The sequence below is a fragment of the Podarcis liolepis genome, assembly GCF_965112155.1.
Source record: "Podarcis liolepis genome assembly, chromosome: 13".
NCBI lineage: Eukaryota > Metazoa > Chordata > Lepidosauria > Squamata > Lacertidae > Podarcis > Podarcis liolepis.
Window position 1 is genome coordinate 2,639,493 of NC_139573.1, and position 27,125 is coordinate 2,666,617.

A 27,125-nucleotide genomic window follows, 5' to 3' on the forward strand; every position below is an offset into this window, starting at 1 on the left:
CACGAGCAGGATTTGAACCCGTGTCTCTGCCAGGTCCTAATCCGGCATTCTCGCCACAGTGACTTTCCAGCTCTGTATACATCTGAGCTTTTTATTTTTTTCAAATTCATTTTTATTAAATTTTCTACTTTAACAATCCAATCCGATCACATTAAATATTCCAAATTATACATATCGAATAATCCGAATATTCTGCCAAATTATAATTTTCCCATGCTTCAAGTTTGGAGGGTTCTGATCATCTCACACTTCTACTGTTTTACATCTGAGCTTTTTCAATTAGCATTGTCCAAATCAGCAAACAAATAAAAAAAATAAATGGGAAAGGTAACGACGATATTTCATACATCTTTTTTTATTATTGTTAACAACTACAGCAGCAGCAGCAAGCAAGCAAGGACAATTACTATTGTTGTTGCTGCCGCTGCACCTCCGTGCACGTAGCCCTTGGGCGCGTTCACACGTGCGCGGGCTTCCCGCGTGTTCCGCGCGTGCCTCCCGGCGGCCCCGCCCCTCTCACGAGTTCGTTCTAGCAGCCGAGTCCCGCGCGGGGTGCAAGTCGCAGGACCCCCAATTCATCCTCCCCATCTCTCATCAGACGGGGGGGGGGCGCCTTCGGGGGACCCCCCCTCCCCAGTAGTTTTGCAAGGTTTTTAAAATTATTCTTATGTAGAATTTGGCACTTCCAGTTCCCCCAATTCTTTGCAAAAAAGCAAAATTGTTCCTACCCCCTTTGCAAATATTTTTTTTGGGGGGGGGCGTTCCTTTTGTAGACTTACTACCCCTCTCAAAGCTGGTGTGCGTGGACTCTGCAAATATTTAGGGGAGAAGTGCAAGTATTTTGGGGGTGGGGTCCTGAAAGTATTTTTGGGGGGGGTCTGTTTTGCAAATATTTCGGAGAGAAACCTTTGCAATGTTGGGGGGGGGCGTTTCTGCTTTTGCAAATATTCGGGGGGGGTCTGTTTTTGCTAATATTCCGGAGAGAAACCTTTGCAATGTGGGGGGGGGCGTTTCTGCTTTTGCAAATATCCGGGGGGGGGTCTGTTTTTGCAAATATTCCGGAGAGAAACCTTTGCAATGTTGGGGGGGGGAGGTTCTGCTTTTGCAAATATTCGGGGGGGGGATTCAGTTTTGCAAATATTTAGGAGATAACCCTTTGCAAGTCTTTTTTGGGGGAGGGGTCCACCCTTTGCAAACATATCAGGGAGAAGCCTTTTTCCGGGGGGGGGGGTGAGTTTGCTATCCTGCCTTTGCAAATATTTTTCCAGGCGAACCCCCCCCCCCTTTTCCCTGCTTTGGGGAGAAGGCAGAAATCCTTTCACAACCTTTGGGGAAGGCCTGGAAAAAGTGTTCAGAGAGCTGAGCAAAGTCCCCCCCCCCTTTGTGTGTGTGTGTGGTTTTTTTTTGGGGGGGGAGCGCAAAGAAAGTGAAGAGCCTCTAATCTATTCCTGCAAAGTATTTGCTTCACAGATTCTTTTCCTGTGCAAATCTGGCTGAAAATTCCCTTTCCCACATTTTTGGGGGGGTGTGCAAGGGGAAATTGTGGGTTTTTTTGTGGGGTGGGGGCAAGAATTCAGACCTGCACAGAAGCTGGCAAAAAAAAGAGTGACACTACTTTGGATTTTTATTTTTTTTTAAAGATTCCTAACCCGGATCCACTTATCCCGCCCCCCTCCCGCCTCTGCCCCCCCCTCCAAAGTCTCCTGGCTCTCACCCAACCCAGCATAGACTTTTTCAGATCCGCACCACAACGGCCTGCTTCTTCCAGAGTCTCCTGCTCTGCAGTTTAGGGGGGTTCCTTTGTCCTTCGCTTGGGATTTTTCTGCCATTCCGGACTTTCTGGTTTGGAAGAGCAACGCTGCTCCCATCGTGGATTTCATTTTTGGGAAACATTGGAGCCTTTGTCCTGAGACGGACCTGGTGGTTCCCCCCTTCAAAGTATTGCGTGCCCGGTCTTCCCTGAACAATCGAAAAGTTGCACGGATCCTTCTTGTTGCAAAGAAGGTCTTTTTTTAGGGGGTGCAATCCTGCCCCGGTTTCAGGGGTCCCGCTCCCCATAAAAAGCGACGCGCCGCATTGTCTCGGCCGAAAAAACCACCTTGTGGAGAGGAAAGCCAGACAGAGCTCCGAAAGTTCGTCCAAGGCAGGAGTTTGCCGAACAATTTTTTTAATTTTGCATTTGTGGGTGCTTTGTGTCGCTGGGAATTTTTATTTTATCTTTGGCGGCGCGTATATTCCGCAACAGGATTTAATTTTTTGGGGTGTGCGTCGCGAGGAATCCAGAGGCGCCTCAACCATGTTTGGAATCACTCTTTCATGACCCCCCTGAAAACTGGGTTCTGGGATTTGATTTCTTCCTCCCCAGGAATCTGTGGATCCCGAGATTCCCTCCTCCTCCTCCTCCTGCTTGGACTCATTCTGGCTTTCCTGGAGCGATGGCTGGCTGGCTTCTCTGCTTCTGGATCCCCTTCGCCCTGGCTGCGGAAGGTGAGGTACCACACGGGGTCTGGGTTCCGATCCAGACCCCAAAACCCGCCACGCTCACATACACAAGTGGAACGAAATCTCCCAACTTGGGAGTCAGCAGGACTCCTGGGTCCCTTCGGGGGAAAAGTGCAATTGTTGTTGAGAAGTGCGTTTGGGGGTGTTGCGCCAGGATTTCTGGGTTTTTCAGAAGTTGGGCTGGAGCCCCGGACTCCTGGGTCCTCTCCCCGCTAAGAGAGAGATTTTGGGTTTTGCGGATTTTCCCTTCCCTCTGATGTTTTCCCCTTCTGGCCCCCCATCTCTTTTCCCTCCTCGAGGCCCGATCTATTTTTGAAGCCCGCGTTCAAAGTGTTTTTTAAAGTCCCGCATCGATCTTGGGTAATGAGCTTCTGCGAGGCGATAGATTTTTCTTTCCTCTTCCCCCCCCCCATATTGGTGCTTCCTTCTGCGCTCTCTTGCCCCCCAGGAAAAAAGGACAACGATTTGCAATAGGCTTTCATCTCTCCAAATTCCGATCCTCTCCCTCGCCCATCAATCTTCGCTGCCTGTCGTGTCCCCCCCCCCCAAGTTGTCCCAAAGGACTTGGGGTGGGGCTTCCCTTCCCATTGTTGTAAAATAAAGTGCTTTTTCCCCTCTTCCCGGGGTTGGTTGGGGGGTGGGTGGGCGGGTGGATTTGGGCTTGGTGGGCTGCTGTGGAGTGAAGGATTCTGGGAGTCCGGACACCTGAGCTCCCCTGGGTGGAGAAGGGAGGGGCCTGGGGGCAGGTGAAGGCCGTGCCCCGGGGCGTTGGGGGGGGAGTTTGCAGGACTCCTGGGTTCCCTGGAGGGAGGGGGGAGAAATGAGGGGGCAGCTCAGCGTCTTGGACCTATAGAAGCTGAGAACCAAGAGTCTTTGGGGCAGATTGTCGGGGGTCAGGCTGGATGACCCTCAGGTGTCCCTTACAACTCTGCAATTCCATAGTTCGGCGGGAAAGTATGTAAGGACTCCTGGGTCCTCTTGGAAACGGCGGGGAGGAGGTGGTGCTACTGGGCTGGAGCCCAGAGGAAGGCAAGTGGCTGGAATCCTGAGTTAGTTGGGGGATTTAGAATTGGCGAGTTGGAAGGGACCCCCAGCGGTCATCCAGACTGACCCGCTGCAGGCCAGGAATCGCACCCCAGCCCTCAGCTTATATCCATCTCTTAAGGAAAGAGAGCCCGCCAGCTCCGGAGGGAGTCCCTTCCACCGTCAAACAGCTCTCACTTTCCGCCAGCATTGTGTTAGGCTGCAGAGGAGGAGCGGCGCCTAGTGGGTGCAGCAGCTTCCGCCAACTGGGCGCCGAGCGCTTGACGGGCACCCAGGTGGCGAAGGCCGGGGTGGCAGGACTGCAGAAGGGGCTGTTGAGGTGGGAGGTATAAAAGGCATAAAAGTTTCCATCTTGACGTGTTAGGAAAGTTTGAGCGCTTTGCCTGGGTCTCAGCGGCTTCGTTTTAAGGGAAAAGCCCTGGCTTAGTGCTGGAGCGGCTGCTGGGAGTGCAGAAGGTTCCTGACTCAGCCTCCAGTGTCATCTCCAGGCTGGGAGAGCTACCTGCCAAAATGCCTCTTAAAAAACAACAGTTGCTGCTGAGCCAGGAGAGAGGTTCTTGCTGAGCAGCAGGACAGCTGCCTTGAGTGCAGAAGGCTCCCCAAGCAGGTCTGAGAATCTCTCCTTTTTTGAAACAGTGGGCAGCAGCTGGCGGCCAGTGTGGGACAGTTCTAAGCTAAACTGCAGGGAGAGATGGCAGCTGGGTGGCAGAGCGGCTGCTTGGCATGCAGAACGCTCGAGTTTCAACCTCCCTCTGCCAGCCAGAATTGAATTTTATTATTACGGTCACAGAATAGGCACCCTGAACTACACGGATCACCACAACGGTACCCAGAAGGACCCAGGAGTCCTGCCATCCCTTGCCAGTCCAGAACCCAGGAGTCCTGCGCCCCCCTGCTTCCCCAAAGGGCCAAGACCCCCCCCCCAGTAATCTGAACACCCAGATCCCGAATCTGCTTCTACCTCCTGCTCACCCCACCGCCTAATTTCCCCTTCATTTCCCCCTCTTTTCTCCCATCCAGAAAAGGTAAAACCTCATTGAAAAGGGATTAAAATCCAGGCCAAAGTGGGGAAAAAACCCCTTCGTAGCTTTCAGCCCCAAACAACCCCAAGCCAAGAGAAAACAAGGAATTTTATTTGGGGGGGGGGTGTGCATTTGAAGCACGGTCCCTTTCTGCAAAAAAAGACCCCCCTTTTTTCTTAAGAAGCTCAGAAAGGAACCATCTTTTTCCCACCCACCCCAGGACTGTAAAATCTCTTTTTTTTGGTCTTATCTCACCCCCCCCACTCCAAAAATCGCCCCCCACTTTTCTCCCACTATCTCTGCCTCCTTCCCTGATCTCCTCCTCGGAGGTCAGGTCTGTCCCAAGGCTGTGAAGGGGCAGCGGAGCGTGTAACGCATTAATTGAATCCTCTATTGTGGCTCCAGAAAAAAAAACCCATTCTTTTGCAACCCACCAAAATGGGAATTTTTTGGGGGGGGGGGCCCGCGATGCTCGCCGCTCCGTGTCTCAAAAGCTTGCAAAGGGGGGGTTGTGAAAGTAAGAAAAAGAGCGCGGCTTTCTGGAGCAGGAATCTGGGCATGATTGTAGCATTGTAGAGATGGAAAGGGGCCCCCCAAAGGTCATCCAGACGAACCCCGAATCGGTGCAGAAGAAAACCCTGACAGGTTATGTATGACCTCTGTTAAAAAATCTCTGGTGAAGGAGAACACCCGACACGTGTTCTCGCAGCGGGCAGCCGGGTGCCGTTATGGGAAAACCCGCCACGGGCAGGATTCGAACGCAAGGCCGGCACCCGTGCAGTTTCCAGCAACTGGTATTCAGATGCACTGCTGTCTCTTGACTGGGGAGGGCACAGAATAGCCACCCGTTGTCCTCTCCTCCTTTGTGAATTTGCCCAGGTTGTTGGCTCCTGTGGCAGGGAGTTCCGCCGTTTAACTACGAAGCATGAAGAATATGAGGGTCAGGCCAATGGCCCGTCCGACCCAGCTTCCTGTTCTTGCAGTGGCCAGCCAGATGCACATCGTGGGGCACCAGGAAGCGGGATCCGAGTGCAAGACCCGCTCTCCAGCAGCTGGGGTTCAGAACCATCGCTGCCTCAGAACGTGGGCTCCTGAGGGTCATCCAGTCCAACCCCCTGGAATAGCAGCTGTCTAGATCACCACGTTCCACACTGGTTGACGGAGGCTTTCCAGGATTTCGGACCAGGATTAAACGATAAGGGACAAGGGTGGCGCTGTGGGTTAAACCACAGAGCCTAGGACTTGCCGATCAGAAGGTCGGAGGTTTGGATCCTGCAACGGGTTGAGCTCCCATTGCTCGGTCCCTGCTCCTGCCAACCTAGCAGTTCGAAAGCACACCAGTGCAAGTAGATAAATAGGTACCGCTCTGGTGGGAAGGTAAACGGCGTTTCCGTGCGCTGCTCTGGTTCGCCAGAAGCGGCTTAGTCCTGCTGGCCACATGACCCGGAAGCTGTACGCCGGCTCCCTCGGCCAGTAAAGCGAGATGAGCGCCTCAACCTCAGAGTCGGTCACGACTGGACCTAATGGTCAGGGGTCCCTTTACCTTTATGTGCTCGGAATCTCCAGCGGGGCTTGCGTTCGAATCCTGCTTGCGGGTTTCTGGTTGTTGGATGGGACGGGCCGCCGGCCTGATCAGCAGCCGGGCTTAAATTACATCCGTCCCTCCCAAGCTTTTGAGGCGTGCGGCAGCCACCAGTCTCTTCTTGCCTGCTTAACCTCCGTGCTTCTGCATGTCCTGGCGAAACCGCTGCATGTCAGTGCAGACCATTGGGTCACTTGAGTCCAGAGCCGTCCACTTTTTTTGAGGTTAGACTTCGGACCGGGATCTTTCCTGCTCCGTCGAGCTGAGATTACTCTATCCAGCTTGGGAGACTTCTGCATGTAAAGCACGGGCCCTGCCTGCTGACCGATGGACTCGGTGGTCAGGGAGCGCCTGCTTGGCATGTAGAATGCCCCGGGTTCAGCCCGCGATGGCGTCGGTTCCTTCCGAACAATGTGGACTAGAACCTTGCTTTGTTTTAAAGAGGGGTTGGACGTAACTCAGTGGGTAGAGCAGGTGTTTGGCATGCAGAACGCCCCAGGTTGGCATCACCGGGTAGGTAACCCCCTGCCCCAAACCACGGGGAGAGAGGCTGTTAGCATTTCATTGCGTTTATTCAAAACATTTATAAAACGCCCAGAGTTTGAAGCTGCTCTAACCGGCGCGCAGCTGCTTTGAGGAGTTTGCAAAACCAATAAAAGAACGAGTTGGAAGGGACCCCAGCGGTCATCTAGTCCAACCCCCTGCAATGCCCAATGTGGGGGCTCGAATCCACAACCCTGAGATTAAAAGGCTGTAATAGAGGTATAGCACTCAGCTAGACCGAACGGAAGCTTTCCGGGTACCGGGAGGTGGGATTCGAACCCGTGGCTCGCGGGCGGAACCTCAGCTAGACTGAACGGCAGCTTTCCGGGTACTGGGAGGTGGGATTCGAACCTGTGGCTCGCGGGCGGAACCTCAGCTAGACTGAACGGCAGCTTTCCGGGTACTGGGAGGTGGGATTCGAACCTGTGGCTCGCAGGCAGAAGTTCAGCTGGACTGAACGAAAGCTTTCCGGGTACTGGGAGGTGGGATTTGAACCCGTGGCTCGCGGGCAGAAGCTCAGCTAGACTGAATGGAAGCTTTCCGGGTACTGGGAGGTGGGATTCGAACCTGTGGCTCGCAGGCAGAAGTTCAGCTGGACTGAACGAAAGCTTTCCGGGTACTGGGAGGTGGGATTTGAACCCGTGGCTCGTGGGCGGAAGCTCAGCTAGACCGAACGAAAGCTTTCCGGGTACCGGGAGGTGGGATTCGAACCCGTGGCTCGCGGGCAGAAGCTCTGCTAGACCGAACGGAAGCTTTCTGGGTACCGGGAGGTAGGATTCGAACCCGTGGCTCGCGGGCAGAAGCTGAGAAAAATTCCCGCCAGAGACCCGATGTTCCTGGTCCCCCACATCCGCACCCCGTGGCTGAGTTTGGGGTGAATGGGTGTGATTCGAACTCGGGTCTCTCCCAGGTCTTGGCCCGACTCTCTGCAGGGTAAAGACTAGAAACTGGAGTCCTAGGTCTCTGTCCTGCGTGGGGGTGAGAAACTAGGTTTCTTTCTCTCGCCAGGCGCGGTGCCAGCGCCCGGGTCGTGTGGGGCGGCGAGAAATTCGGGGAGCTGCCTCCACATCCCGGGACGGGGATTGGCGGACACACCTCTGACCGCAGAGAGGCGGAGGCGGGTTCTAATCTCAGCGCCTGGCTCAGCCATCAAAGGCACAGATTCCCCTGCCTTGCATCTGCCCGGGCCTGTAACGCTGCTTTTCTGCTATCAAAGGAGGCGAGATCGAGATCCGCCCCACGGTTGCAAGCAGAGACTATCTCCTGCCCCATTAGCAAAGAGCTAGCGTATTTTCCCGTGTATAAGACGCCCCCATGTATAATACGACCCCCCCTTTTTTGAGCCCCAAATTAAGAAATAAATAATTGCAACATGTCAGGTGACCCCTATTCTTTTTGAGCCCCAAATTAAGAAATAAATAATTGCAACATGTAAGACGACCCCTATTTTTTTGAGCCCCAAATTAAGAAATAAATAATTGCAACATGTAAGACGACCCCTATTTTTTTGAGCCCCAAATTAAGAAATAAATAATTGCAACATGTCAGGTGACCCCTATTCTTATTGAGCCCCAAATTAAGAAATAAATAATTGCAACATGTCAGGTGACCCCTATTCTTATTGAGCCCCAAATTAAGAAATAAATAATTGCAACATGTCAGGTGACCCCTATTCTTTCTGAGCCCCAAATTAAGAAATAAATAATTGCAACATGTAAGATGACCCCTATTCTTCTTGAGCCCCAAATTAAGAAATAAATAATTGCAATATGTCAGGTGACCCCTATTTTTATGAGCCCCAAATTAAGAAATAAATAATTGCAACATGTAAGATGACCCCTATTTTTTATGAGCCTCAAATTAAGAAATAAATAATTGCAACACTCCATGCGTAACACAACCCCTATTTTTTTGAGCCCCAAATTAAGAAATAAATAATTGCAACATTCTGTGTGTGAGACGACCCCCCAATTTTAAACTTAAAAAAATTAGAGGGAAATATAGCCTTATACATGGAATAAAATCGGTATTTTGTGGGGAGGGGGCGCTGGGGGGCGGGCAGGCGCCGAAACAGGGCTATGATGTTGGCGCTGAAGCGCAAAGCGGAAAAGTGGGGCGGCTTTGGAAGTGGGGAGCATAAGAAGGGGGCCCATCCAGTTGGGAGTGGGACCCCCAGAAATCATCTAGACCAACCCGCCGCAATGTAGGAATCTCAACTAAAGCATCCAAGATGAGGGGGAGAGTTCTGCCAAAAAACCTGGGAATCGGGGTAGACTGCGTCTGAACTTGGAGCTTCCATCATAGAAAGAGCCAGCGCCTTGTTTTCACAGTGTCTGAACAGATGCCCCAAGGAGGATTCGAACACAGGACCAGCACTCTGAGGTTTCCAGAAACTGGGATTCGGAATTGGCGCAGCCTCTGACCGTGGAGGGAAAGCATAGCCATTTAACTTATATGCAGAATTCATCATGCGAAAAGCTGGGCTGGATGAATCCCAAGCCGGAATTAAGATCGCCGGAAGAAATATCAACAGCCTCAGATATGCAGATGACACAACCTTGATGGCAGAAAGTGAGGAGGAATTAAAGAACCTTTGAATGAGGGTGAAAGAGGAGAGCGCAAAATATGGTCTGAAGCTCAACATCAAAAAAACAAAGATCGTGGCCACTGGGCCCGTCACCTCTTGGCAAATAGAAGGGGAAGAAATGGAGGCAGTGAGAGATTTTACTTTCTTGGGCTCCATGATCACTGAGGATGGTGACGAAATTAAAAGACGCCTGCTCCTTGGGAGAAAGGCGATGGCAAACCTAGACAGCATCTTAAAAAGCAGAGACATCACCTTGCCGACAAAGGTCCGTATGGTTAAAACTCTGGTTTTCCCAGTAGTGATGTATGGAAGTGAGAGCTGGACCATAAAGAAGGCTGATCGCCGAAGAATGGATGCTTTTGAATTCTGGTGCTGGAGGAGACTCTTGAGAGTCCCATGGACTGCAAGAAGATCAAACCTCTCCATTCTGAAGGAAATCAGCCCTGAGTGCTCACTGGAAGGACAGAGGCTCCAAGACTTTGGCCACCTCAGGAGAAGAGAAGACTCCCTGGAAAAGACCCTAATGTTGGGAAAGATGGAGGGCACAAGGAGAAGGGGACGACGGAGGACGAGATGGTGGGACAGTGTTCTCGAAGAGACCAGCATGAGTTTGACCCAACTGCGGGAGGCAGTGGAAGACAGGAGGGCCTGGCGTGCTCTGGTCCAGGGGGTTATGAAGAGTCAGACACGACTAAATGACTAAACAACAACAACAAATGCAGGCATCCCCAAACTCGGCCCTCCAGCTGTTTTGGGACTACAACTCCCATCATCCCTAGCTAGCAGGACCAGCGGTCATGGAAGATGGGAATTGTAGTCCCAAAACATCTGGAGGGCCGAGTTTGGGGGTGCAGCTTCAGAACTCCCGGCGGATAAAAGCGCTTGCTGCTTTGGCTTGGCGGGACACAAACCGGTTCGGAAAAGTCAAAAAACAGTACTGCCGGTTATCATAGCGCCGTTGCACCAAAACCGCGTTTTGGAACGCTAGGGTTCTGGGCGCCTCGCCTCGGAACGGATGTGGAAGAGTTGCAAAAAGGGTCGGAAGCAGAGCAAGGGGATGGAGCGAGAATGCGTTCTCCAGAAAAGTTGCAGCGTTTAGGAGTTTTGGAAAAAAGGCGAGGAAGAGGCGAGCTGAGAGGAGTTCCTAAAATGATGCGCCGCCTGGAGAAAGCGGATTGAATAATAATAACAACAACAATAATAATAATAATAAATTTATTTATACCCCGCCGTCCCCAGCCAAGACCGGGCTCAGGGCAGCTAACACCAGATATAAAAACAATTGATTGAAATACAACTTAAAAAACAAGATTAAAATGCAGCCTCGTTTCAGCAGAAACTCAAATCGAAAACTTTTTTGGGGAGGAAAACGTCAAGACTTTAGCAAGGCTAACTTTCCAGGATTGAAGAAAGTCTTTCTCTCTCGTAAGACCGGAAAGCTGAGTGTTGCAAGATTCAGAACAGATAAACGAAAGTTCCTTCTTGCAGCGCAGAATTGTGGCTTGGGTGCGAAATACAGTCCCTTTTCCTTTCCTCGCTTTCTGTCCTCCCCAGGACAGGTGGACTTCCCAAGCCAAATTTGACTGGAGAATTCACGTTGCGCAAAATCTTACGGCATGCGACCAAAAGGGCCGCATCCTGCACAGCAGCCGCTGCCTCTGGAGAGCCTATGAGCCCTTCCCTCTCTCCTTCTAACTCCCCAAAGGCAGCTATGCTCCGTTAAACTGCAGAACTCCTTGCCACAAGAAGGAAGTAGCGGCCACCGAACCAGACGTCTTTAAAAGAGGATGGATTTGGGAAACCGTTCAAAGGAAGTGCATGGAAATTCAACCAAGGGGAAGCGAGGAAGTCAATTAACAATGTTAATAAGTGTCATTTTAATAAGATTATGATCTGTGTTTGTTTATTTGTTTGTAAGGTGGATGGCTCTGAGGTTGGAGGCGGCGATGGGGCCGAATCGCAGTTGCCGCGAACCGCAGGAAGGGAGGAGAGCGGGTCTTGCGTTCGAATGCTGCTTCAAGGGCACCACTGCCTGCGATTCCAAGGCAGGCAGGGTGAGGGCGGAGGTTCCCTGCGTTGCGTCTTGCAAAATGGGGGGCGGTGAGATAATTGGGGGTTTTTTTGGGGGGGGTGGGAGGCCTGGCCTTGGCACAGAAGCTGAGCCAAGCGAAGCTTTTGTTGTGGGTTTGATTGTGATGTTCCTCCGTCACACCCCTGCCTTTTCCAGACCTGCCCAGGCCTGGGGAAGGAATGGCACAACGCGTTTTTCTTTTTCCGAAGGGGGCTATTAAAAGGAGCGTTTATGGGGCGCGCAGACACCTGGGCCCCCCTCTCTCTGCCCACGGGGGCAGGACGCGGCTGTAATTAAACCATGCGAGGAGCGCCTTAACGAGTGCGCTGGGAGCCGTGCCCTGGATTTAATTAATAAAAAGTCTCCACGCACGCAGGGCAGGGCGTGGCGATCGCTTCTCTCCCTTTCTCCCACCCTGCTTGCGACTCTGGAGGAGCCGGCTGCGAGCTGGACGGCCTAGTGGTTAGCGCGCCGGGTTGCGGGTTCGAATCCCCCTGCCTTGTGGCGCTTTTTTTTTTAGTTTAAGGAAAAGGCAAGCGGGAAAAAACGCATGCGGCGGCTGTCGAAAGCTCCTCGCCGCAATGGCTGCGCTCTGCCCCTCCGCTTCTTTCATGCAGTGCGTAGTTAAGCCTGTGGAACTCCCTGCCACTGGATGGCTTGGGCGGAGGATCGGAGAAGTTCGCGGAGGATCAGGCCCACCGGTCAGAGGCAGCGATGCTTTTGCATGTTAGCTGGCGGGGATGGTGAGAGGGGAGAGTTCTGGTCTTGGGTTCGGATCCTGCCACAATGGGCGTCTTTTCGGCAGCCCCTGTAAGAATAGGATGCTGGAGCAGATGGGTCATGGGCCTGATCCTGCAGCCGGACTCTTCTGAGGTCCTAATGGAGCCTCCAGCTCCAGAGCCAGTCTATCTTAGATTCCTAAGTTCTTTTTTTTATAATAATTTTTTATCGATTTTGCATACAGTTATACATTTTTATCCAAAATACAACCAACTGTCTCTTTTTTGAACTTCCTTCAGCGTCTCTGACAATCATCCGTGTTTATAACTTTAGTTACACATTCCCTCCTTTCGTATTGCAATTACACTTCCCTTCTCCCACTATTTCATATTAACAATACTTCTCTATTTTTACAGTGCCTCTTGAAATCCCACTAGCGTTGTGTTCACTCCACATATGTTTTTCAGATAATCTACGAACTTTCCCCAGTCTTCGATGAACTTTTGGTCTTTGGTGTATCTGATTTTCCCAGTTAATTTATCCAGTTCCGCATAGTCTGTCAATTTCAGTCTCCATTCTTCTATCGACGGTATTTCCTCTTGCTTCCATTTCTGGGCCAACAAGATTCTGGCTGCCGTTACTGCATATTGGAAGAGTTTACAGTCTTTTCTTCTTATGTCCTTTCCTACAATTCCTAAAAGAAAAGCCTCCGGTTTTTTTACAAAAGTATATCTTAACATTTTTTTCATTTCATTGTATATCATTTCCCAAAAGCTTTTCACTTTCTTACATTCCCACCACTTAGATTCCTAAGTTCTAAGGGGTATTTGGCAACTGCGGGAGCAGGAGGCCGGACTTAGATGGACCCTATTGGGCCTGATCCTGCACGCTCTCCTTTTATACTAGGCTGCGATACTCCCGAGTCAGGCCAGCAATACATCAAGGTCCCTTCCGCCTCATGTCTCTGGTCTACAGCTGACAAATAATTCCATTTCAAGGCTTGAACCATATCTGCGTATAAGGACAAAATGGAAAATAATACAATAGTGCTTTTTAAAAACACATAGGGAAAAGGATTATTCTAAGCTGTTGTTGTTGAGTCGTTTAGTCGTGTCCGCCTCTTCGTTCCCCCCTGAACCAGAGCACTCCAGGCACTCCTGTCTTCCACTGCCTCCCAAAGTTTGGTCAGACTCATGCTGGTCGCTTTGAGAACACTGTCCCACCATCTCGTCCTCTGCCGTCCCCTTCTCCTTGGGCCCTCCATCTTTCCCAACATCAGGGTCTTTTCCAGGGAGCCTTCTCTTCCCATGAGGTGGCCAAAGTCTTGGAGCCTCAGCTTCAGGATCTGTCCTTCCAGTGAGCACTCAGGGCTGATTTCCTTCAGAATGGAGAGGTTGGATCTTCTTGCAGTCCATGGGACTCTCAAGAGTCTCCTCCAGCACCAGAATTCAAAAGCATCAATTCTTCGGCCATCAGCCTTCTTGATGGTCCAGCTCTCACTTCCATACATCACTACTGGGAAAACCAGAGCTTTAACTATACGGACCTTTGTTGGCAAGGTGATGTCTCTGCTTTTTAAGATGCTGTCTAGGTTTGCCATTGCTTTTCTCCCAAGAAGCAGGCGTCTTAATTTCATGACTGCTGTCACCATCTGCAGTGATCATGGAGCCCAAGAAAGTAAAATCTCTCACTGCCTCCATTTCTTCCCCTTCTATTTCCCAGGAGGTGATGGGCCCAGTGGCCATGATCTTCGTTTTTTGGATGTTGAGCTTCAGACCACATTTTGTGCATGCTTTCCTAGCTTTCTTTTCTGTGAATTCTTGAAAAATCAAGCAACTTCACCTTATCGTGGTTTACATTTATCATTGCTAAACCGTTTAGGCGTTCTTGAGCCATTGTTGATTGAAAGAAAGATTTAATTTGTTTTAATATATCGAAACTTCTCTCGTCGGAGGCCGCTGTAGCTGGTAATGATCCGAAAATGCATAATGCAATTAGAAGATTTGGAAAAACATTTTCCAAATTCGAGTTTTGCTGGCCAGGAGCAGTGGGAGTTGGGACTTGCAACCGTGGATGGAAAGCCCCAGACAGCTAGCCTACACTGGCTGGCAGCAGCGCCCTGCCGCTGGAGGGATTTGCACCTGGGACCCTTCTACATTCCAAGCAGGCTCTCTTACCCAACTGAGTAACGGCCAGTCGTCTCGCCTTCCGATTAAAACAAAAATTGGCACTTTTGTTTTGGGGGCGAAGGAGGACGTCTGTGCGAAAGGCAATTTGGTGCAATGAGTGTCGGAGGACCCAGGCCTGCAGAGGTCAGGATTCGAACTCGCCGCCCGGCGGCCATGAAGCCCGCTGGGCATGACCGTGGGGGCTCCTCTCAGCCCCTTGCAGGGCTTTTGTTGTTGGAGTTGGGTGAGGACCGAGGAGAGAACCACGTAGATTCCCTTTTGAGCTGCTCGGAGAGGGGGGGGAAAGCACATAAATATGAAATAATGAAATATAAGTATTTAAAGACCTGGCTGCCGGCACACCAGCCGTTCAACCTGCTGCAACCTGCATAGAAAATCTGGGCCCCATTTGCTTTCCGGGGAACTCAGGAGTCCTGGCACGTGTGGGTCGTTCTTTTCTGAATCCTCGTTTGGGGGTCGCCCTTTGTATAGTCACATCCTTGCACATCTGGGACGGATTTAGGCAGGAATGAGTGTGGGCTGATGCGTGGGGCGGGTGGGTGGGGGTTGTTTGGCAGGGGGTGGGTTGCAACGAAGCCGCTCAGCATCAGGGAGGGGGTGTCTGCTATGGGGTGGGGGCCGTGTGTGGCGTGCAAAGTCCGTTGTACGGGGAGATGTACAGAAACTTTCCACTACCGCATCTGCTGTTAGGCCTGGTCGGCGTGTGTTGCTAGCAGGATTTAAAAACAGCCCTGACTCTCCTGGAAAAATCCTTTGCTGTAGAGTTGTGTAGGGGCGGAAGGGGAACCCCAAAGGTCATCCAGCCCAACCCCACGCAAAGCAGAAAGCGCTGGTGCAGCCTTCGTCTTACAGCTCCACCTCTCTTTCAAATCAGAACCAGCGAAGGCAGTGAAGGCCCTGTGTGAGTGTCTGGAGGCGGTTGGAGGATGGATGGTGGCTAACAGATTGTGGTTGAATCCTGACAAGAGAGAAGTACTGTTTTTGGGGGGACAGGAGGCGGGCAGGTGTGGGGGACTCCCTGGTCCTGAATGGGGCAACTGTGCCCCTGAAGGACCAGGTGCGCAGCCTGGGAGTCATTCTGGACTCACCGCTGTCCATGGAGGCGCAGGTCAATTCTATGTCCAGGGCGGCTGTCTACCAGCTCCATTTGATGCGCAGGATGAGACCTTCCCTGCCTGCAGACTGTCTGGCCAGAGTGGCGCATGCTCTGGTTATCTCCCGCTTGGACTACTGCAATGCGCTCTTCGTGTGGCTACCTTTGAAGGTGACCCGGAAACTACAACTAATCCAGAATGTGGCAGCTAGACTGGTGACCGGGAGCGGCTGCCGAGATCATATAACACCGGTCTTGAAAGATCTACACTGGCTCCCAGGACGTTTCCGAGCACAATTCAAAGTATTGGTGCTGACCTTGAAAGCCCTAAACGGCCTCAAAGGCCCAGTAGACCTGAAGGAGCGTCTCCACCCCTATTGTCCAGCCTGGACACTGAGGTCCAGCACTGAGGGCCTTCTGGCGGTTCCCTCCCTGCGAGAAGTGAGGTTACAGGGAATCAGGCACAGGGCCTTCTCAGTGGTGGCACCGGCCCTGTGGAACTCCCTCCCACCAGATGTCAAAGAGAAAAACAACTACCAGACTTTTAGACGACATCTGAAGGCAGCCCTGTTCAGGGAAGCTTTTAATGTTTAATAGGTTATTGTATTTTAGCGTTTTGTTGGAAGCCGCCCAGGGTGGCTGGGGAAGCCCAGCCAGATGGGCGGGGTATAAATTATTATTATTATTATTATTATTATTATTATTATTACAGGTCTACCAAGCAGTCTTTATTTCCCCTCGGAAGCGGGCTATACTGATCCAGACCCGCTGTGCCCTACCTAGCTCAGTAATGTCTGCTCGGACTGGCAGCAGTGCGTCATCCGCTCCCCCCCCCCAGCCCGGTCGAAACCCTCCCCTCCCAACCCGCAGACGCCACCAGGGATTGAACTCCCCCCCCCTCGGCCCTTCTGCACTCAAGGCAGGCTCTCTTGCCCCTGAGCTGAGGCCAGACCCACCCTGATCTGGCCACAGTGATCCATGCGACGGTCACCTCCAGGCTTGACTACTGTAATTCGCTCTACGCGGGGCTGCCCTTGAAGCTGTCTCAGAAACTCCAGCGGGTGCAGAATGCTGCAGCGAGGCTCCTCACGGGGTCTTTGCCGTGGGATCACATTCACCCAGTGCTTTTCCAGCTGCACTGGCGCCCGGTGGAGTACAGGGTCGGGTTCAAGGTGCTGGTTTTGACCTTTCAAGCCCTTCACGGCCTAGGACCCTCGTACCTACGGGACCACCTCTCCCGGTATGCCCCACGGAGAGCCTCAAGGTCCATATATAGCAACACCCTAGAGGTCCCCGGTCCTAAGGATGTCAGATTAGCCTCAACCAGAGCCAGGGCCTTTTCAGTACTGGCCCCGGCTTGGTGGAACTCTCTGCCTCATGAGACCAGGGCCCTGCAGGATCTGATTTCTTTCCGCAGGGCCTGTAAGACAGAGTTGTTCCGCCTGGCCTTTGGCTCAGAATCAGTTTGATTCCCTCCCCCCCTTTTTTTTCCTTTCTCCTCCTGTGATGAGGCTGCATTTTAATATTGTAATGTTTCAATATTTTAATGATCTTGTTTTTAAGCTGTCTTGATTCAACTTGCTTTTATTATTGCTTGTTAGCCGCCCTGAGCCCGGCCTTGGCTGGGGAGGGCGGGGTATAAATAAAAATGATTATAGTATTATTGTTATAAAACAAACCAGGTTGCTAGTCCTCATGATGCTGGTTTCGAAAGGGCCTTCTGCATGCCAAACAGGCGTCCCGCCACCGTCTTACGCCAAATATTTAGGGTGCCTGGAGTGTGGAAACACCCCCCAGACACCCATCCCTCGCCTCCGCCCTCCAGCCGCCTCCTAATGATTTTCCACTTGGCCCCCGTCCCGCTCCCCTTGGCCCCTGGGGCGTCGCAACTCGGAGGCGCCCTTGTAATTACCCAGAGTTCCCTGCTGGCACCCACCCTTATTTGCCTATCTCGTGGGTGGGGGCGAGAAAGTCAGCAATTGGCGGGGGGGGGGGCGAGTTAAACAGGAAGGAAAATCTTCCTTTTGTTTCCAGTTTCCTCTGTATCTAGTCCTGGTCTGTCGAATTGGGTTTTTTGGGTGGGGTTTATTTTTTTTGGGGGGGGTGTAATTTGCATCTTCTCGAACTCTGAGCCCTCCAGGAAGGAGGGGGGGCAGGCTGGAGAGTTTCTGGCAGGTGGGGAGGAATTGGCTAAGCCGGAGGGGAGGGCGAGGAAGGAAATGGAGATTTTTTTGGGGGGGTGGCAGGCGGTGTAATGTCAGGACCTGAGGGCTCCTGGTGGAGACAGAATGGCTCCCAGAGAGGGGGAAAACAAAACCAACTAGCTAGATCCGTAGAGCCGGAAGGGGGACCCCAAAGGTCATCCAGATGAACCCCCTCTCAGATTTAAACATATCAATCACCTTTACATTTAGGATTCTCAGAATCCCTTGGCCATCCCTTTTTGATTCAACTTATCATTCCCCCCCCCCCAATTTGTTGTCTCTATTATTAATTTCCCCAATATATTTTGTCCTTTACAAGTATTACTCCAATCCTTTTACTGCTTGCGACGTTCTCTTAAATAGACTATAAATCCCCCCCCCCAATTCTTTTGTAAATTTCTTCTCGTCCAGGTCTCTGATTCTCACGGTCAGTTTCGCCATTTCGGCATAGTCCATCGTCTTCATCAGCTGTTCTCCGGTTGGAACCTTATTTTCTTTCCATCTCTGGGCCAGTAATATTCTTGCTGCTGTCTACATAAATAATCTTTTCTGCTTTTTCGGAATCTCTGGGCCTAAAAAAACCTAACAAAAAAAGCCTCTGGTTTTTCACAAATGTTATTTTAAACATTTTTTTCCAACTCGTTATATATCTCCTTTTTTTTTTTAGAATTTTTTATTCAGATTTCACAAAATTTTTTTAACAAATACAGCAACACAAACAAACACAAAACTAAACAAAAACATGTATAATTTCAAATCCTTATTTTCGTTTAACTTATTTCCCAGACTCCCCCATACCTCCCCTTACTGCATTCTAATTTCAAACTTTTTTCAGCAAATTCTTACTCTCAGTCTTCTCTAACCTCCTTTCTTCTTTTTAATCTTAATCTTTACAGCTGTAAACCCCTTAATTTATGAAGCCAGCGCCATTCTAACATTCATTAACTCTACAGTATTTCTTAAGATAGTTCTTAAATTTTTTCCAATCTTCTTCCACCGCCTCTTTTCCCTGGTCTCGGATTCTGCCGTGCTTTTGTTACCTTGCACGTCCGACACAGTCTCCTTTCTCGCAGCTTGAAAACAAGCTAATTAAGCAATTTTTTCTTAAAAAATTGCAATTTGCTGGTTTTGTGGCATTTTGGCCCTTTCAACAACCCCCCTGCGAGGAAGACCCCCTCTTCATTTCCTCTTTCTTCCCCCTGTTTGAGAAAACTGGGAACAGGGAAGTGAAATAGCCAAAGGGCCGTGTGGCAGGTCAGTGGCAAAATGACAACAACCAGGACTCGAACCCAGGACCTTTGGACAGGAGGGTTTATTTATTTTATTTTGACTCAAACTTAAGGATAGCCAATGAAGCTGAGGATTGGAAGATTCAGGGCGGATAAAAGGGAGGCGCATAGTTAACCTATGGAACTCCCTGCTGCAGGATAGCCACCAACCTAGATGGCTTTAGATTAGCTTAGGACGAATTCGCAGAGAAGAGGGCAGTGCTGGATTCTAGTTACCAGAAATAACAGGAGGGGAGAATGTTGCTCTTTTACTCCCTGGTCCAGAATGGGGCAACTGTGCGCAGCCTGGGAGTCATTTTGGACTCACCGCTGTCCATGGAGGAGCAGATCAATTCTGTGTCCAGGGCGGCTGTCTACCAGCTCCATCTGGTATGCAGGATGAGACCCTCCCTGCCCGCAGACTGTCTCTCCAGAATGGTGCATGCTCTGGTTATCTCCCGCTTGGACTACTGCAATGCGCTCTACGTGGGGCTACCTTTGAAGGTGACCCGGAAACTGCAACTAATCCAGAATGCGGCAGCCATACTGGTGACTGGGAGCGGCCGCCGAGACCACATAACACCGGTCTTGAAAGACTTACATTGGCTCCCAGTATGTTTCCGAGCACAATTCAAAGTGTGGTAAAGGTAAAGGGACCCCTGACCATTAGGTCCAGTCGTGGCCGACTCTGGGGTTGCGGCGCTCATCTCGCTTTACTGGCCAAGGGAGCCAGCTTCTGGGTCATGTGGCCAGCAGGACGAAGCCGCTTCTGGCGAACCAGAGCAGCGAACGGAAATGCCGTTTAACTTTATCCACTTGCACTTTGACGTGCTTTCGAACTGCTAGGTGGGCAGGAGCAGGGACCGAGCAATGGGAGCTCACCCTGTTGCGGGGATTCGAACTGCCAACCTTCTGATCAGCAAGCCCTAGGCTCTGTGGTTTAGACCACAGCACCTGCTGACCTTGAAAGCCCTAAACGGCCTCAAAGGCCTAGTAGACCTGAAGGAGCGTCTCCACCCCTATTGTCCAGCCCGGACACTGAGCTCCAGCTCCGAGGGCCTTCTGGCGGTTCCCTCCCTGCGAGAAGCCAAGTTACAGGGAACCAGGCAGAGGGCCTTCTCGGTGGTGGCGCCCGCCCTGTGGAACGCCCTCCCAGCAGATGTCAAAGAGAAAAACAACCACCAGACTTTTAGAAGACATCTGAAGGCAGCCCTGTTCAGGGAAGCTTTTAATGTTTGATGCATTATTGTATTTTAGTGTTTTGTTGGAAGCCGCCCAGAGTGGCTGGGGAAGCCCAACCAGATGGGCGGGGTATAAATAATAAATTATTATTATTATTATTGCTGTTATTATTATTGTTGTTGTTGTTGTTGCTGCTGTTATTATTATTATTATTCGAATCCTGCTTTCTGGGTTTCCCATTGTGGTGTCCGGTTGGCCTAGACGGGTCTGATCCAGCGACCTCTTCTTGCATTTGCAAAACCCTTCCCTATCTTGACTCCCGTGGTCCTCTGCTCAAGTCGCACATTTGAGACCCCCCTCCCCTTCCAACATGGGGGCGAAAGGGTGGGCAGGGGGCTTGCTGAAACAAAGGGCCTTTTGTTTTCTCGGGTGATCTTGGCAGAGGCAGAGAGCCCGCCTCAAGTATCCATCCCTTTGCCACCATGCACCAAGATATTTTTTTGTAAGGTGGGGGATGCAACCCGCCCCCCCCCCCCCGGTTAGCATTGAGGGGAGAAGGGGGGTTTGTTAAGAAGATAAGAAACTTTAGCCGGATCAGGTCCCCGGACCACCTAGTCCAGAATCCTGTCCTCAAAGCGGCCGACCAGCTGCCCTAAAATCCGCAAACAGGATTCGAACCCTCCCCTCCTGCGGTTTCCGGCATTCGGTTGCCTTGCTGCCTCCAATTGTATAGGACGTAGTATAGCCATCCTGGCTAGTGGTTTGTGGACAGCCCTCTACTTAATGTATTTGCACGGTCCTCTTTTTGGAAGTCGCTGCCTCAAGTGGGAGGGAGTTCCGCAGGCTAACTATATGCTTCACTTTGCACAATTGAAGCTGAAGCGGGGGGGGGGGACTCTTGTGCAACAGAGTCACGTCCCCCTTGGGAAAAGGAAAGACCCTCTTCTGAAGCCACCCGGTTTTCCTGTGGGAGGGAGTTCTGCAGTTGAACGGCGCGTCGGAGAAGGACTTTTTAAAAGAAAAATAAAAAATCCGGAAAGCGGATAAAGGGGGACGGGGAGGCGTCAGATGCGGATGATGTAAGGGGGGGGCACGTGTGTCGGTGAAATGGTGGGAGTTGTCTTCCTAGCCCTGGGCGGTGGCGGCAGCCGCAGAGGCTGTTTGGGGAAATGACGCGAGTCCGGCTTTTTATAAATATGCCGCCACCGAGTGACCACCTTTGACCCTTTGGGAGTCAGCGTCGTTCCCAGAACCTCGTGCAATTGTGTGAGTGGGGAGGGAACGGGGTCGGGGAATTGGCTCAGCGTTTTTTTCCCTTTTTGGTCTTTGTGGAAAAACAAGAGCAGGGTTTTGTTTGTTTTTTTTTTATAAAATTTTTATTGGTTTTACAACATTTTAAAAAGACAAACAGACAATGAAAAAGACAAACAAACACGCATAGTTTCATACATATTTTCTTATAAACCACTTTTCTTGGACTTCCCCATACCCCCCCTCTCTGCATCCCAATGTCCATACCTCAACTAGCAACTCCCAATTATTACTTTCAATTCTCTGTCAACTTAGTCCTTTTCAATCTTCTAACCATATACCCCTGTACCCCCTTGTGTCTGAAAACCACGACATTTTTAACATTCATTAAGTTTATAATAGTCCTTCAGATAACTTTTAAATTTTCTCCAGTCTTCTTCCACCGTCTCTTTTCGTTGGTCACGGATTCTGCCTGTCATCTCAGCCAATGCCATATAGTCCATCACTTTCATCTGCCATTCTTCCAGAGTGGGTAAATCTTGTGTCTTCCAATACTTTGCGATGAGTATTCTTGCCGCTGTTGTAGCATACATAAAAAAAGTTCTATCCTTCTTTGTCACCAATTGGCCGACAATGCCCAGAAGAAAGGCCTCTGGCTTTTTAGGAAAGGTACATTTAAGTACCTTTTTCATTTCATTATAGATCATTTCCCAGAAGGCCTTAATCTTCGGGCAAGTCCACCAAAGGTGATAAAAGGTACCTTCAGTCTCTTTACACTTCCAACATTTATTATCAGGCAAATGATAAATTTTTGCCAGCTTGACTGGGGTCATGTACCACCTGTATACCATTTTCATAATGTTTTCCTTTAAGGCATTACATGCCGTAAATTTAATACCGGTGTTCCATAACCATTCCCAGTCAGCTGACATGATGTTATGTCCAACATCCTGAGCCCATTTAATCATAGCAGATTTTACTGTTTCATCCTGTGTGTTCCATTTCAACAGCAAGTTATACATTCTAGATAGAATCTTAGTATTGGGTTCTAACAGTTCAGTTTCTAATTTTGATTTCTCCACCTGGAAACCAATTTTCCTGTCCTGTTTAAAAAATTCCATTATTTGACGGTATTGAAACCAATTTCCAACTTTATGCTTCAATTTCTCCTGACTTTGTAGTCTGAACTTGTCTCCCTCCTGTTCTAAGATTTCCCAATACTTCGGCCATCCGGCCTCCGTATTGAGTCTCTTCACTGCTTTGGCCTCCACTGGTGACACCCATCTAGGGGTTTTATTTTCCAATAGATCTTTGTATCTTATCCAAACATTAATCAATGCTTTCCTAACAATGTGATTTTTAAAAGCGCTGTTTACTTTATCATACCAAAGATATGCATGCCAACCAAAAGCATTGTTAAAACCTTCCAGATCCAAGATATCAGTGTTCTCGAGGAGCATCCATTCTTTCAGCCAGCAGAAAGCTGCTGCCTCATAGTACAATTTTAAGTCCGGCAGGGCAAAACCCCCTCTTTCTTTGGCATCTGTTAATATTTTGAATTTAATTCTGGGCTTTTTGCCCTGCCAGACAAATTTCGAGATATCTTTCTGCCACCTCTTGAAGCATTCCATCTTGTCAAGAATCTGCAAGGTCTGAAACAAAAAGAGCATTCTAGGCAACACATTCATTTTAATCACAGCGATTCGGCCTAGCATTGACAGTTTCAAATTTGACCATATTTCTAGATCTTTTTTAATTTCTGACCAACATTTTTCATAATTGTCCTTGTACAAATTCAGATTTTTAGATGTTAAATAAACCCCTAGGTATTTCACCTTCTTTACCACAATCAAACCTGTTTCCTCTTGAAATTTCTCCTTTTCCATATCTGTTAAGTTTTTCCCTAAAACTTTAGTTTTTTGCTTGTTCAACTTAAATCCAGCTACCTGGCCAAACTGTTGTATTATTTCTAAAACCTTTTTTGTACTAGTGTTTGGCTCTTGCAAAGTCAATACCAGGTCATCTGCGAACGCTCTTAACTTGTAATGTTTAGCTCCGACCTGCACACCTTTAACCTGCTGGTCATTTCTTATCATGTTCAGCAACACCTCCAGAACTGAAATAAAAAGTAATGGGGAAATCGGGCACCCCTGTCGTGTTCCTTTTTCTATCTTAAGTTCCTCCGTCATAACATTATTTACAATCAGTTTAGCTTTTTGTTCAGAATATATTGCAGCCATACCATTCTCAAAACCCTGGCCTACCCCCATCCCATGAAGGTTCTTTCTCATAAAACTCCAAGAAATGTTGTCAAAGGCCTTCTCCGCGTCCACAAAAATCAGTACTGCTTTAGTGTTTATATTCACCTCTAGCTTTTCCAGAATGTCTATTACATTCCTTACATTGTCTGCCAGGTGTCTTTTGGGGAGAAAACCTGCTTGGTCCTTATGAATCTTCTCCATCAATACTCTTTTAAATCTTTTTGCCAAAATGTCTGCAAAAATTTTGTAATCCACATTGAGGAGTGATATTGGGCGGTAGTTCTTAAGTTGGGTCTTTTCAGTCTCTGACTTTGGTATGAGTGAAATATATGCCTCTTGCCACGATTCAGGGGCCCTTTTTCCCTCAAGGATCTCGTTGCACACTTCTCTTAGTGGTTGAATTAGCCATTCCTTCAACGATTTGTAGTATCTGGAAGTCAATCCATCTGGTCCCGGAGATTTGCCCAATTGCATGTTCTGAATAGCAGCCTCTATCTCCTGTTCTGAGATTCTCTGGTTCAACTCCATCTTGCTTTGATGAGAGATGTTTTGTAATCCATATTTTCCAAGGAATTTGTCTATATCTTCTTCATTTTGCGGGCCTTGAGTGTAGAGTTTTTTGAAATAACTTAGAAAGCAGTTTCTAATTTCATTAGGTTTAGTTATATTCTTTCCATCCACCTCTAGGCTTGTGACTGTATTTAGTTTCTGCCTTTTCTTCAATTGCCATGCCAAAAGTTTGCCACATTTATTTGCTGATTCAAAGGTCTTTTGCTTCATTTGCTTTATCTTCCATTCAATCTCTTGGTTCATCAATTCCATATATTGTGTTTGATATAACTTGATCTCTCTTAAGATGTCCTGAGATTTTGGTTTTGTTCTTAATTTTCTCTCTCCTTCCTTTATCATTTCCAATATCTTCTCTTTTTTCTCATTTTGTTTTTTCCTCTTTATTGAATTTTGTTGAATCAAGAATCCTCTCATAACCGCTTTACTTGCATCCCAGATCACTCTTTTCTCCACGTCGGTCCTCAGATTTATTTCGAAATAATCTTTTAAAGTCTTTTGGGCCTTCGTAAGAATCTCCTTGTCCCGAAAGAGGGTGTCATTCATTCTCCATCTGAATTGACCAGTTGTTGTAAGTTTCATCTCCATCTTCACGGCGTTATGGTCGGAGCAAGTTTTTGGGCAGATTTCCACTTTCTTGATCTTTGGAGCCATTCCACCAGTAACCCAAATTTGATCAATTCTGGTCCAGGTCATCATTGCTTGGGAGAAGAAGGTTCCCTCTCTCTCCAGAGGGTTCCTTGTTCTCCATATGTCTATCAAGTCCATATTTTCTGTCATTTCGAAAAAAGTCTTAGGGAGTCTCCCTTCTTTACTGACTGTTAGTCTTTGTGCCTTGTCCATGTTGGTGGAGACCACACCATTCATGTCTCCCATGATTATCATATTGTAATCCAAATAGTCAGTGAGAGTTTCATGAAGTCTCTTAAAGAAGTCAGATTTGCCTTCATTTGGTGCATAAATTCCAACCACTAAAAATTTTTCTCCTTGAATTTGTATTTCCACTGCCAGATATCTCCCTTGTTCATCCTTAAATATCATTTTTGGAGCCCATTTTTCCTTAACATATATTACAACTCCTCTCTTCTTGACTTTGTCTGATGAGATAAATTCTTGTCCTAACCTTTTATTTATAAGTAGTCTCCTGTGGGCTCTGGTTATGTGAGTTTCTTGTAAACATATCAAGTCCAATTGTTCTCTATTCAGTATGTGAAATACTTGTCTTCTCCTCAAAGGCACATTGAGTCCATTACAATTCCAACTAAGGAATTGCAGAGCCATCTTGTTATTTTTCTAAGGCTCCTCCAACAGCTCCAAGTTGTTGCTCTTCTTCTGATGGTGGTGGTTTTTGTCCAGTCGAGAGACTCAGGATCTCCAGTGCTCTCCTCTGTTCTCCAAGTACGTCCACAGTCCCCTTCTGTAGTTCCTCCTGATATCTTGCCAAAAATTTTTCTTTATCTTGAATTGTCTTTATTTTTACCTTCTTTAACTTGTAGTCAAATGACAGTCCTTGTGGGAACTCCCACCTGAAACGGATGGAATTTTTCTTTAGCAAAAGAGCTAGGTCCTTGTAGAAGTTTCTTAAATCCAAAATATGTTTTGGGATGTCTTTGAAGAACTGTGCAGTTGAATTTCCAATTTGCAAGGCCTTTTCAAAGTGTAGTCTTAATATTTTGTCTCTTTCCTCCTTGGATCTGAATGTAATCAAACAGTCTCTCGGGGTCTTTCTGTCTTGCTTTTTTCCCAATCTAAAAGCAGTCGTAATTTTGAATTCGTCTTCCTCAAGGTCCCAGCAGTCCACAAACTCCCGTGTCAGATATTCCACAAGGTTGTCTCTTTCGTTCTCCGGGATCAGTCTTAATTTTAAGTTTCTCTCTTTCCTCTGTAAGTCCCACAAGGCCAAAGTTGAGTCATGCTCATAGACCTTCTTGGCAATCGGCTCTAATTTCTCCTGTGTCTCTCCCGCCGTAGCCTTGGCATCTTCCGCAATTTGACGCGTAGTGGCATTTTCCTCGACCAGTTTATTTATAGATTCTGTATTCTGGTTTAATCTTACTGAAATTTCTGCTAATTTTAGTGTGTTCTCTGAGGTCTGTTTTGTTAAAGACTCCAAAGTTTGGTTAATCTTAAGCAGCGCATCTGTCACAGCTTCCATAGAGGCGGCTGTCCCTTTATCTTGTCCTGTTGTTCCTGCTGCTCCAGTTGTTGGGCCTGAAATTGATCCTCTTTTCTTTGCCTGTTGTTGCTGCAGCTGTTGTTGTTGCTGATGGTGCTTGGTTTTAGCTCTTGTGACTATCTCTTCTTGTGGGCCGCTCATGTCAAGGTCACTTCCCACGGGAATTTTCTCCCTTGGAAAGTTCCACTGTCAAGCTGTGGCAAACTTTACTTTATCCTCTAGAGGGAGCAAGTCAAAATGGCCATAAAGCAATGTTCCAAGTACCAAAAAGCAGGGGAGATTGTCCAGAATACAAAACAGGAGCTTAACACAGTCCAAATCAATATTACTAAAAAGCTTGTAGCTTTAAGCTGCCACAGTTATCCAGTTTGTATTATTTCTTCTTATGCTACAGAGTAGCCAGACACTGTGGGAACTTTGTATCAAGATATCACTTTACAGGGAAAAGTCAGTTCGGTGTGCTAAAAGAAAAGGCAGACCGTTTCATGCTTTCAGATGGGTGAGACGGCAGAGATTTTTAACTTCCAGTAGATCATGCAATTATTAGTCCAATTCACCTCCCCTCTGCCCTGCTAGCTGGAGGGGAGATCAAAGGTTCAAATGTCCGGTTTAGCTGATTAAAGAGCAGGTTTAAACGGATGCAAGTTTGGAGCTCCGTTGCTTTCACTTTCATGCAGTCGGGGGGAGGCAGACTTCCTTTGTTTAGATCTCCCCCGTTTTTAGTTCAAATTTTAAAATTTAGAGGGTCCCAGTTATTTTTCAAATCTTACTCACGGGAATTCAGTCCAAATTTTGTTTTCAGGAAGGAATCGGCGCTCTCCGCTAATGGCGACGCGGCTTCACTTCGCAGGCTGGGTAGCGAC

At 48.7% G+C, this 27,125-nt stretch overlaps 1 protein-coding gene across 1 annotated transcript in view; it reads left to right on the plus strand.

Moving 5' to 3' along the window:
• Positions 1-489: 489 nt before the first annotated feature.
• The window catches only part of EPHB4 (EPH receptor B4), a 60,160-nt gene continuing 33,524 nt past the window's right edge, over positions 490-27,125 (plus strand). The window contains exons 1-2 of the mRNA XM_083472540.1: positions 490-649; positions 1,641-2,487. Coding sequence (XP_083328666.1) covers positions 2,436-2,487 — 52 coding nt within the window. The 5' untranslated portion in view covers positions 490-649; positions 1,641-2,435. The remainder of the gene's footprint in view (positions 650-1,640; positions 2,488-27,125) is intronic.